Below are 12727 nucleotides of genomic sequence, written 5' to 3' on the forward strand. Positions count from 1 at the left end.
GCTAAGTGTGGCGTTGGGATGGGTAAATAATGGTAGGAAGGGAAACTTGATGATCGGAGCAAATAAGAGAGAAAATAAAAATAAAAACTCGCAAGACTTTTCACTTTTTTTTTAACTTGATTTTTTTTGCTCACCTTTTTTTTTGCTCGATTTTTTTTTTCACTTTTTTTTTGAATTTTTTTTTCAATCAATTTTTTTTTCGAATTTTTTTTTTGTTACTCCAATACAATAGTAAGCTAAATACAAGGGAAAAAAAATTAAATTACAACTCAAATTTTTTTTTGATTTTTTTTTCACGTTTCGAACCTACTTGCGGCCTTATTATGAACGTCGGCGCTCCTCGTTTTAGTAGCTCTGATACCAAATGATGTGATCCGGCTCGGTTGATTGAGTCGATTCACTTGATTGCCTGATCGTCGACGAGAAGTTTGTTCGATTTTGTAGATAGATGGAGTTAGATGATTTTTATAAGCGGAAGGTAGGCAAAATGGGTTCAAAGGATAGGTTTTGGTTTGATGAAAGATAGGTTCGGTTTAACAAAGAATTAAGTTACAAAGATGATAGATAAATGGAAATGGATAAAGAACTCAAACTTTAAGAATGATTCAATACTAAAAAGTATTGCCCCGAGTCTTATATTGCTTAAGGTGAATTTTGATGAATGATAGAAGCGGACCTTGACCCGTTACCTATATGGAGGTAAGAACCAAAGGTATAGGAAGATGGTTGAACGCCACACCGATTCGGTGATAAGTTCAATAGAGTTCGGATTGACACCACTAGCAAGCTAGTTAAGTCGCTTCGAGACTCAAACGAAAGAAAAGAGGAGGTAACCTCACAAGAACAAAAGTTCTATTAAGTTTAATTGATCAAATTCTGTAACCTTTTTACAAAGAGAAAAGAACTATTTATAGATTACATTAGATAGCCAAATAGACTAAGTAAATTCGGCTTTAATTGAATTAAACTAATCTAGAAATGTATCTTTAAAGGCTATGTCCAAATTCAGCTGAATGGTACTTCAATGGGCAGCTTCATGGCTAAGGAAATGAACTTGAAGGCTTGGTGAATGTATGGGAGAGCAATGGACATGTCTAGGTTCGGCCAAGGTGTGAATGGACACTCCAAGAGATGCCTTTTGGCCGAATAGGTACTTAGGAGATCAATGGACAGCAACCGATGCATGTAAGTGAACATTCATGCATTCTTCCATCCATTGTATTAAATCATTCATGCATCATCCTTACGTTCATTGAACCAACCCATTCATGAATCATCTTTAATTGTGTTCCCACATCATGCATTGTAAGTAGACGTTCATGCACCTAGCTTGAATGAATCTCCACATTCGGCTGTACCTACATGAAACATGAACAAATTAATTAAAATAGATATATTAATTAACACATAAATTTAAAATAGACAAAAATAAAGTCTTAAGCTAAACATATTAAATTCGGCTAAGACAACTTTAAAAACATGAAATAAATCTAAACATAATTATGAGCTGTAATAACTTAAACTAAGTTAATAAAATACTTTAATTATTCAACCAATAAAATAAATGAGCTGAATTGTAGCTAAATTGAGCTCGATTGAGCTGAAATGAGCTCAATTGAGCTGGTCGGAGTTGAAACGAGCTAGAAAAGCTAAAAATGGAGCTGAAATTAGCTTGCACTAAGGTGCATGGTTTCTTCAAGGAGTTGGATCGAGCTTCCTCATCTTCAACAAGCTGATTCTCCTTCCAAAACTTGAACAACAAAGCTGAAACAACTTCATGAAATCGCTTGGACCTAGCTCGGGTCATTGGTCCCTTTGGAAGCTCGAGGGAATCAAGACGAGGACTTGATGGGGCTTGAGGCGTGGTCACATCATTATAGGCTCGGTGAAATAAAGAAATATTGTTTATAATTTAATAGTTAAAATGGAATGGAAAAATATATGTACACACATGTATACATAAATATATGTACGTGTCATGTGATGAGGAAGAAATGAAGAATCTGATCATTGAGATTAAAGTGTATATTTTCTAATTAGTTCTACAAGTCATTGACATCTTGATTAGTAAAATAAAAATTCAATTATATTCGAGATTAAAATTGTATATTAAATTTGTTTAAAACTCAGATTATTTGTCCAATTTGATGAATTTATCTCTATTAAAAATTAAATAAAAATTTTAATTTTCTTTTGTGATAAAAACAAAACTTAAAAGATTAAATTATAAAATCAAAAGCACCAATAGTTTTATTACTTTCAAGGGCTTCTAGTAGATCTGTAGGAGTAGTTGTCAAAACATTGATTCCCTTCAAATCAACAAATACTATCTTAGCAATTCGATCTGCGACTAGATTGACTTCCCTTGGGACATGTCTGACCACCTAATGCTCAAAACTTCGTAGCTTTGTTGAATCCGCCTAACTAAAGCTGATCTCGAACTAGTTGAATCATCCCTTTGCGAAGCATGAATTACTTCAAGACTATCAGTTTTAATTAAGATCCTACTCAAATCTCGATCTTGTAAAAGAGCCAAACCATCTAAATTACTCCACAACTCAGCATAAAAAATCGAATACATCTCTAAATAAGGATTAAAACCCATACTCTAGATCCTTATGATTCTGAAAAATCCATAGACTTTGTCAAAAGCTAATTTTTTAAGTCATAATTGTTTCGTCATTTCATTAGCATAAACATTAATTAATTAATTAATTAATCTCCAAGAAACTATAATGGCGGATCATGTTTGTTTTCAATAAGCAATAAAATAAAGCCTTATAAATGTGGATCGTGCTGTCAATACGATATTATTCATCATAGACAACGCGTTAGTTTAGGGTACCAAAGTACAATACAAAATATTATGTAAAATTATGGAGGATATTTTTAAATTAAGAGTGTTGACACCATTTTTTTGATGAAAAACGGGGTCGAATTGGGTTTTGAAAAATGAAAACGAAAACGGGAGTCGCCACCAATCTTTTAATGAGATGTGATTGGGTCACCTTGAAAAAGGTTGTTTTTAATAAATAATTTGATTTTATTAAAACAACGATTTTGGTCCACGAAATTTAAAAAACGGGTTCGGAAGTCGGTTACGTACGAGGAAGGATTAGCACCCTCGTAACTCCCAAAATTGGTACCTAGTTGATTACTTAATGTTTTAGTGTCGAAAATTGAGAACCTGAAAGAATTAAAAATACGATCCTTGTATTAAAATGAAAAGTTTTGGGAAAAGAAGTATATTTCATGTTAATTGAGAAAGAGAATCATATCCAATAAGTTAGAATACAATGTCTCAAATTCCCGATACGCAAATGAAAAATACTTATTTAAAAGATATTTTAGCCATCTCGTATTTAAAAATGAGATCACGACCAGTAAGTTAGGACGCGATTTTTTAATCCCGAGATCATTTAAAATTTGAGTTTAAAAAGATTCGTACATGTAGATTTATCGTGAAAATCGAAACCCAGTAAGTTAGGATACGATCCTCTCGAATCTAAATACGAAAAATCATTTTTGAAGCAAGTTTTAATATATCAAGTAAAATAAAATATGAAAATCGTAGTAGTAAAAAAATGCGAAAGCTGATAAAATCATGATGCACGCAGAAGTATAAAAATGATATGAGCGATAACAACAATATAAAATAAATAGAAGTCATACTTACAATCATATAAAATAACAATATATAAACAAATAAATTAAAACATTCATTCAAAATAAATAATGAAAATGAAATAGATAAATGGTGAATATAATTAGAAATGAAAGAGATATATATGTATATAACTATAAATTAAAATATGTGTGTATACATAAATTACAAATTATATATAAAGTATATTTTAAAATATAAAGAAAGAAAGAAATATGTATATATATAAAAATGTGTACATATATATATAGGTGTATAAAATTATGAAATATGAAGATAATGAAATACATATAAAAAGTAGGTGCATATACATTGTAAAGAAAATATGTATGTACAAATTAAAGTTTAAAAATAATGAAAATATACATATGTATACAAATAAATACGTTAATTTATATATATATATATACTTATAAAAATAAAAATATGTATATGTATATAGATATACAAAAAAGGAAATATGAGTATACATATATATATTAAATAAATTATATGTAAAATATGTATATGTATATATACAAGCACTTATATGATAATAATAATAATACATATATATATTTAAAAATACATAAGTAGATATGAATAGAGATATAAAATTAACAACAATAATACCAATACTAATAATAGTAAAGATAATAGTAATAATAATAATAATAATAATAAGACTAGATTAAAACTGAAACAAAATTTTCGGGCTGAAATAAGAAATAATTAAGGTACGGGATCAAACTGCGATGCGCGTAAAAAGGGAAGGACCGAAACAGAAAATAAACCCAAAGTTCTAAAACACAGCGCCTCAATGGACTAAAATGAAACAAAAGTAAAATCTCAGGGCTAAATCAAAATAAAAGAAAACAACAAAATAGGACCAAATTGTAATGCGCTGAAAAATTGGAGGGACTGCGTGCGTAAATAATCCCTTTTAAGAAAACACGCGGATCCTCCCCTCTGGGCCGGGTCACCGCGCGGGTTAGGGCAAAACGGCGTCGTTTTGGCACCTGAACCCTAGTTTCAAAACGGCGCCGTTTAGCTGATGGTATTTAAACCATATTTTCTCAAAAAAAAACATTTCAGCCACCCTAAAAAATCCAAAACCCTCTTATTTTTTCTCTCAAACCTTCGGCTTTTGGGGTTCTAAGGCCCCTGTCGCGCCGACCATTGGTCCACCGTACCACCATCGTGCCGAGGTGGCCGGAAAATTCAGAAAAGGTAAAAATTCGCTGTTTTTATTTTACGCAAATATAAACTTTTTTTTTAATATATATGTATGTATATATGTATAAAAATAAGATGAACAAGTATGAAAAGACAAAAGATGCGAAAATAAAAAAAAAACACCTTTGATTTTTTTGCTTTTATTTCTGTGAAAATTGTTACAAAAAAGAAAAAGAAGAAGCCCCCCTCTTACAATCGGTTTTCATGGCTTTTATAGCCATTGATACATTATTTTATTTTATTACTATTTCTACTACTGATTTGTCCTTCTTGCTTGCATGTTCTGCTTGCTCTTCTATTTTGCAGGTGGTTGGTGGCCGATGGCAGAGTTGGTGGCTGATGATGGCTGCGAACAGAGGGCAGGTGAGGAGGCCAGGAGCAGGTGCGGCACAACAGGGGGCTAGGGTTTCTGCTAGGTGTTTAGGTTTTGGGCTGATTGGGCTGTTAGGGTTTTTATTTTTTGGGGCTTTGTTTGGTTGTAATGGGTAGAGGTTTAGGTTTGTATTTGGGTTGTTGGGTCAATTTGGGCTGGTTCTGTTTGGTGCTTTAGGTGTTGTAATTGGGCCATTCGGGTTTGGGTTTAGTCTAGGTGGGTTAATTTGGGCTCTGCTGGTTGGGCCGTCTGATTTGGGTTTATTGGTTTTATTTTCTCTGGTGGGCCAGGCAAATTTGGGCTTCTACAAAGAGTTAAATTGTATTTTATTTTGTTCATTTTAAAAATGGATAAATTAGTCTCTGCATATTTGATCAAGGAGTAAATTGGTCCTTATACGTCAAAATGAGATACATATGGTATGCCACATGTAACTATTTGGTTATTATGTTAGCAATGTCAATTTCTAACAATAAATATGGAAGAGAATTTTATCAACAAGAATTAACTTGCTCTTTAATCTAACGTAAAAGGACTAAACTGTCCTTTTTTTGTAAAAGGAGTAAAATGCAATCGAATGCCTAGTATAGGGGATTCCATGGCACTTTTACCAAAATAGTGGATATGATTTCGTATTTGCAATACTTTTCATAATTGGGTAAAAATACCATGGAAGCCCTTGTACTAAGATTCAGATTTCATTTTATCCCCTCTATTCAAAAAATAGACAAATTGGTCCTTGTACGTAAGAATGAGGTATATGTGGCATACCATGTGTAATTATCTGATTATTTTGTTAGTCACACCAGTTTTTAATAGTAAAAATATATAAAAAAAATTAATAAAAAAGATTACTTGTTTTTTTATCTAACGTACAAGGACTCAATTATCTATTTTTTAGTAAATGGATGAAATATAATCTGACTCCTAGTATAAGGAACTCCATAATACTTTTACCTTTATAATTATGATTCATGGTTTCATGATTTTGATTAAAATTGTTTAAAATTTGACATATTCATATATTCATATCATAACAAAATAATGTAGATTTGTTCAAAAAAATTGTAGTATTTATATTTAGGATTAGTATTATACATGTATTTTTGAGGCATATATACAAGGAATGTACATCAAATTTTTGGGAATTTTTTGGCCAAAAAAGAAATTGTGGGAATTTCTTTTTCCCTGGGAATTCTTTTTCCCTTTTTGTAAATGCCATCTGCTATGATATTCAGCAATTAATGGCTGAGGATATTGAGAATAGAAACTCTAGTTTTAATCAAAAGCCTAAGCACACATTCAATTCCATCTTCAACATCTTCAATGCTTGTCTCAAGTCTCTGCAACTCAATCACTGCATTCTCATTGCTCATATCACCACATTTCTTACTTTTATAACCAATTAGACCGCACAGCAATGCATTCACTCTCTCGAATTCATTCGTCTCCGAACCTCGTCCCTTGCACGTTACGCATCTCGAGTGCACCAACTTTGACACTAAAGACCAGTTGGTCGATTTTGGTTCCGGCATCGTCGCAGTTATATAAGAAAAAACCGATTTGAGCACCGTGAAAGTAACCCCTTCAACATCTCTTAACATGCTACATGTAGCTTCATCAACATCAGCAAACCCACATTTATTGATCTTTAAATCTCTCAAAGACTTGTTTATTAACTTGTTTGCTTTCTTCCTTGATGCTAAGTAGGCCTTCGCATCGTTTGCGAAAATGGGATCGTCGCTTCTTCGTCTTCGGAAACTCGATTGAAGTTGTTGGGTATCTTCCTTGGCCTTCAGCAAAGCATCCTTGGCTAAACCACAAATATCCAACAGCTTAAGGGATCCATTCAACAACTCATTGTTGTCATTGTAGTTTTGGGCTAAGGATTTTTGTGTGATAGGTAATTGAAACAAACTATGAACCAACTCATACAGATCTCTTAGACCACTTAGTTTTCCGGTAATAACCGATGAAGAAGTGGCGGATTCATCAGATTTTAGCCTACGTAAATGCTCATCTATTTGAGGAATAAGTGGATGAGGTCTAGAAGGCAAGCTGTTTGAACGAGCATTGAAATTGGATTTTTTATTCAAAGCTGAAGAACCCATCTTTGTTTTTTGGTTGAAGAGATGAAAAGGCTTGAAGGGTGAATGGTGAATACAGCTTTGCCATCAAAGCTGTGATTATATATATAATAAAGGCAATGGGGGAGACAAATCAACTGCAAATCTCTATGAATCAAAACGTGATACTGATTTGGGGTTTCGACATTTTTTGCAGCCGGTGTTTGCTCCTTGTCTCCCCCCAACTCAACTTAATAACCTCAACAAACATGATGAGCATAATGCATTTTTTAAAAAAGAAACAATGCTTAATTATTGTGCACGAGTGGCACTGTGGATCTTGTCTTCTTCCGAAGCAAAAATGATCCTACATATCAGGCTTGAGATATGGCGTATTAGGCTCAAGATTCCAGTGCCACTCGTGCTGAATTTTTTGAATAATTTATATTGAAAACTAAAAAAAAAAACAAATGTTAGCTCAATGTGTTTCCCCACCCAATTAGTAGACAATAATCTCAACAAACAAGATGAGCTAACAATTTTTTAAAAGAAAAAGAAATGATGCTTAATTATTGTGCACGAATGGCATTGTGGCCACTGTCTCCTTTTCATGCAAAAAAGGGTCCTACATATCAGGCTTGAGATATTGCGTATTAAGGACAAGATTCCAGTGCCATTCGTGTTGAATTTTGAATAATTTCTATTAAAAAACAAAATAATCAAAATATTCTGAAATTAAAATTAAAATATTTTGAATAGTTTATGTATTTATAAAATTAAAAAAGGAAATAGCTACTACAAGAAAATACAGGTTTCAGACAAGACAATGGAAAAGGTTACCTTGTATATTTGCAAGCAGATAAGAGAGAGAGGACAGAAGAACTGAAATGCTGAAAATGGAAAAAGAACAATCATAAAACCACAAATTTTAGACCAAAATCCAGAAGGAATCAATAACTTGTCAAGTTGGGTACAATTGTTTCCAAGACATTGCTTCGAGTTCCTGGGATTTTCCACAGCATGGAGCCTAATTCCCCTATTGGAGGAAAAAGAAGAACCAAGAACTAGTAATACTGTTTGAAGCAAGTAAAAAGAATTAAAGAAATAGGGGCTTACCGTTCAGGTGGTCGGAGAAGGGTAGTGTCTGCCACCATTACAGCTAAGTGGCAAGTCTCAATGCCGCTGCTGGTATGCTCTGTGTGTCTATTTGCTACTTTATAAAATGAAAATCTAAAGTAGATACCATACCAGAAAAGCTTTCTATTCCATTTAATATTTGCTTCACTTGAATAAAATATACGAGACAATACAAGGTAATTTTCCTTTAATCATAAACCCATCATTACCTTACGGTAAAAATGTCCAACATAATAATAATAAGCTTCTTCTACTCTATGCCTAGTTATGTGATATATAAGCTGGATGTCCTAACCTCAATTGACAATTTGCTATTGCCATGTCTTTTTATGTACACAGGAGAAAACAGTTCCTTGCTTGACAAGTAATCTTATCTGAACTAGAATTCGATCCGGACTTCAAATGATTCTAATCCAAACTAACACCAACCACAAAATAACCGAAGAATATTTAATCTGACATGAACTCTTCAATTTTATATAAGTAATCAACATCAATCCAATCTGGATCCTCTATAGACTGATATTCATCACTCATTTTAACAGCATCTTTCCTGTTTTTCTCTTCAAATGTTTCAATTCCTTTAGCTTGACATAAACAGCTATCTGGGTTTTCATGAAACTCACCCTTGCCGGGTTTCATTTCGTTCGGCTCTCCCATGAAGCCGATCTGATAAGTTCGAACCCTAGAGGAAAACTCTTCCCATGTCATGTTATTTCGGCCCAAGAACAATTTGTAAAGCTTCTTGGCATTAGGTCGGATTGCTGGTTTGTGTCCAAAGTATCTCCTGCAATAGGAAAATAGAGTGTGTTGTTTCGCCAATGTGATTCGCATATAACAAAAAAATAGTTGCATACCTCCGACCAGCTAACATTCTAGCCATGTTTCCGTTGTTGTTTGCGACGAAAACATCGGTTTGATCGCAAACAATATAATCCAGTGCGGCCATACGACCCGAAAATGAAGAAAATTGTGCCAACTCCTCCTTGGTAGCTATAGTTTGTTTTGAATGAAAATTAGGGAAGAGTCCTTTGAGTGGAGCCAATGACTCTTCACCTCCATATACATCACCTGACGCCACGTAAACGTGAACATCACTTCCAAACCCCAATGCTCTTAGCATTAGACCAACTTCCTCCGGTGTCAGCGGGCATTTTCCGTTCCTTCTTACTTTTTCAGGGTTGCTTGCCTGCAGTTCCCACCAAAACAAACATGTTTTAATGCATCTGCAGATATTTAGAGGATTTACAGAAGTGTCCTTGACAACGCATGAGGCCTTACATGTAAAGTTTTCCACCTTTTCCGGATTGCTCCGAGTTCAGCCCTTTCTTTATCTCCTCCACCATAATAACATCCGGAAAATGCAAGCATATCAGGTTCAAACCTATGGCAAATGATATATCAACCTGCATTAAGTCTTTTTCACTTTTATAGTAAAGATGAAGACAAACTGAATAGAACATCCAAATTCCAATAAATGCACTTCTAAGTGGACTGCTCTTTACCTCAAGTGCAAGGCAATGAAATGTTTGGCTTTCGTCTTCATCCTTTCAACCAAGAGTTTACCCATTTTGAGAATGGGATCTGTGAACCTTAAAGCATGATAGTTTACCCTACATCTTAGTTTTTGTAATTCTGTGTCTAACCTGTTTGAAAGCCTATAATCAAACTTTGTAAGCTCAACAGCCTGCAACAGGAAAATGTTATAGAAAAATTCTGTCAGTTCTTCAATCGTACTCTAATTTCAATCCCATGAATAATCCGACAGACACCAAGACAGTATGTTTAACATATCAAAAGAAGGATTAAGTATCCTTCTTGGTAAACGAGAAGAGACTCGACATCAACATCATTTGCTGGTACACTCAAAAAGTACATGTCATTGATGCTGCAAGACATAAAAATGAGTAGAACAGCTAATTTCGAGCTACTAGTTACCTGTGTTCTATTTAGAACAGGTAGAACACGAGTCTCGTAGCATGTTGGATCACACTTCCTTGGAACACGAATGGTTCGTGGAATCCAAGCTTTACATCCCTTTGGTGGTAGCTCTTTGATGATTTCAACATCCCGAGAGAGATACGAAATGAACCAGTTGACATCGAATATTTCAGCAAAACAACTGCATCAAAATACCCCATCACATATATATGCGTAGAATATAATAAACCATTCCCCTGCATTGAAGGTTAAACATGAAGACAATGGAAGACCTGGTATCTTTCCAATATGATTGCTGGTCTAGCCTGGGAATAACCAGAGTTGCGTTTAATATATATGCTGCAACAACAGCGTCTATTATCTGTAGCCATAACTCACAAAATATTATAAGCTTACTAATTTTGCAAGTCCCTCAAAAATACCAACATTAGCTCTCAAATCCAATAAGTAAATTCAGAAAACTTACCCCTGTTCGCTGTTGATTTAACCCTCCACTGGTAGCAATCAACAAGTATCGGTCGGGAAGTGTTTTTATATCAGCAGCTAAAACATAACAAAAAAAGGAATATTAGAAAAACTTTGTAATGAGCAAATGAAGGATCCTCGTATTTTTAATATTGCAAAAATAAATCAAGTACAAATGGTAAATGAATAAACAGCTTAATTTTAAAGCCAAATCTAACTAGGGAAATAATTTAGATTTCTACGTCAAAAACCAAAATCAAAATAGGCCGCCACCTGTACTCAAAACTTTAAAAGTTACATTCTCATAATTTTTTTCAAATTAAAAATCAGTTAATTTCTGTCAAAATTTTACCATCAATTTAAGCATGCAATCATATCACCTTCTCAAGCGAATCCATATGAAATCATCAAGTCTAATAGTGAGTAAATTCTGATGAAAAATACTATTGATATCAGTGATTGCAATAAATTTTTAAATCGAAAAAAATAATAGATTTAAGTTTTAAGTTTTAAATTTTAAATTTTATCAAATTATAAGTAAAAAAATATAAATAGTAAAAATAAGTATTCAAATTTAGAATACTTTACTTTGAAACGTTTTCGAAGCGTTACTGCATCCATAGTAGAACGTCGATTGGCTCCAACTCCATAAATCACGACCTAAATTTCCTCCACTTGCCTAATAAACACAAAATCAATTAATCAAAAGCTGATATTAAGATCGAAACAAGCCATCAAAACTGAATACTTAGAACGTTTAGCTCGTAATTGCACCGGAACTTGAAACATCGCCTCAAAATTGTACTCCAAAGCTTCTCTTCCTTTCACCACCTAAACAATTAATCAAACAAAAAAGCAAAAACAAAACGAATAAAAATCAGAGAAGATTATCTTACCTGTCGAAGTTCGGCCAACAAAATCACGAAAGCCACATGAATGAGAAAAAAAAAAGAGAGGGAAAGTGTTACGTGACGAACGGAAGAGTGACGAGGAAGGAAGAGATTGTTTGCGGTAGGCGGAGGAAAGTAAACGGAGGAGAGAAGTAAGAGGAGGAGACAACCGGAGATGGCGGAGATGAATGAGAAGACACGGCGGCGCTTCCGCCAGAGAATAAGCTTAAGGCCAATGTAAAAGCCGTTTGAGCCATGAAGATGGATGGTAGTAGTATTATTATTACGTTCACTCTTCTTTCTTCTGATTTTCAGAGAAAAAAAAAGCTTTTTCAACTCCTTCAACGTCGTCATTATATTTTCCATTAAAATTTTAAGCTCCAAATTTTCTTGTTTATATATATATATATATATTAGAACAACAAAAGAAGTCCAAAATTCAGAGGTTTCAGCAGAATTTTTTAAGAAAAAACAAATTTGAAATTCATTTATTTATTTTTCGGTTAAATCTTCCATAAGTCCTGTATCCTTCACAAATTTAGAATTTAATCCCTATACATTTATTTCTAGGAATTTACTCACCTTGCTTTTTAGATTTCGAATTTTAATTTCAATTGTTAACATTATTTTACTAAATTCAAGTTCATCATTGAACTTGAATTTAAAATCTAAAAAATAAAGAGATTAAATACATAAAAATAAAATTATAAAGATTAAATTTTAATTTTATAAAAAGTATAGGGACCTATGATAAAATTTAACCTTATCTTTTTCCCATTGGCAGCAACAAATAGTAATGGCGGTTAACCTTAAGTTCAGCGGGAACTAGTTTAAAACAATAATTATAATTTATTTTTTAAGTAATTATCTTGAATTTAAAAATTCAAACTTGTAATATTGTTAATAAATTTTAATTATTGGTACTCACAATATTTGAGTTAATGATGGATTAATAATTTGAATTCCAACCAAATTT

General features: G+C 33.1%; 2 protein-coding genes across 2 annotated transcripts; both read right to left on the bottom strand.

Moving 5' to 3' along the window:
• Positions 1–6493: 6493 nt before the first annotated feature.
• LOC107898006 (uncharacterized) lies at positions 6494–7363 on the bottom strand. Its single transcript, XM_016823566.1, has one exon. It carries the CDS (start codon positions 7361–7363, stop codon positions 6494–6496), a length of 870 nt encoding a protein of 289 aa, XP_016679055.1.
• LOC107898005 (protein ROOT HAIR SPECIFIC 17) lies at positions 7354–12105 on the bottom strand. The gene is made up of 10 exons (XM_041091453.1): positions 11839–12105; positions 11636–11692; positions 11450–11540; positions 10863–10939; positions 10669–10757; positions 10394–10577; positions 9961–10142; positions 9737–9839; positions 9313–9644; positions 7354–9242 (listed from the first exon to the last, which is right to left on the bottom strand). Exons 1-10 carry the CDS (start codon positions 12103–12105, stop codon positions 8906–8908), a joined length of 1719 nt encoding a protein of 572 aa, XP_040947387.1. The 3' UTR covers positions 7354–8905.
• Between the last annotated feature and the right edge of the window lie 622 nt (positions 12106–12727).

Source organism: Gossypium hirsutum, chromosome D04, assembly GCF_007990345.1.
Source record: "Gossypium hirsutum isolate 1008001.06 chromosome D04, Gossypium_hirsutum_v2.1, whole genome shotgun sequence".
NCBI classification, from domain to species: domain Eukaryota; kingdom Viridiplantae; phylum Streptophyta; class Magnoliopsida; order Malvales; family Malvaceae; genus Gossypium; species Gossypium hirsutum.

What these genes read in the sequence shown, in the direction of transcription:
- LOC107898006 (XM_016823566.1), bottom strand. Translation starts at nt 7,363, where the DNA reads ATGGGTTCTTCAGCTTTGAATAAAAAATCCAATTTCAATGCTCGTTCA.
- LOC107898005 (XM_041091453.1), bottom strand. Translation starts at nt 12,105, where the DNA reads ATGACGACGTTGAAGGAGTTGAAAAAGCTTTTTTTTTCTCTGAAAATC. An exon ending in CGCTTCGAAAACGTTTCAAA is followed by an intron (nt 10,940 to 11,449) that starts GTAAAGTATTCT and finishes GTTATGTTTTAG; the next exon opens with CTGCTGATATAAAAACACTT. An exon ending in AAAGGTGGAAAACTTTACAT is followed by an intron (nt 9,645 to 9,736) that starts GTAAGGCCTCAT and finishes TGGGAACTGCAG; the next exon opens with GCAAGCAACCCTGAAAAAGT.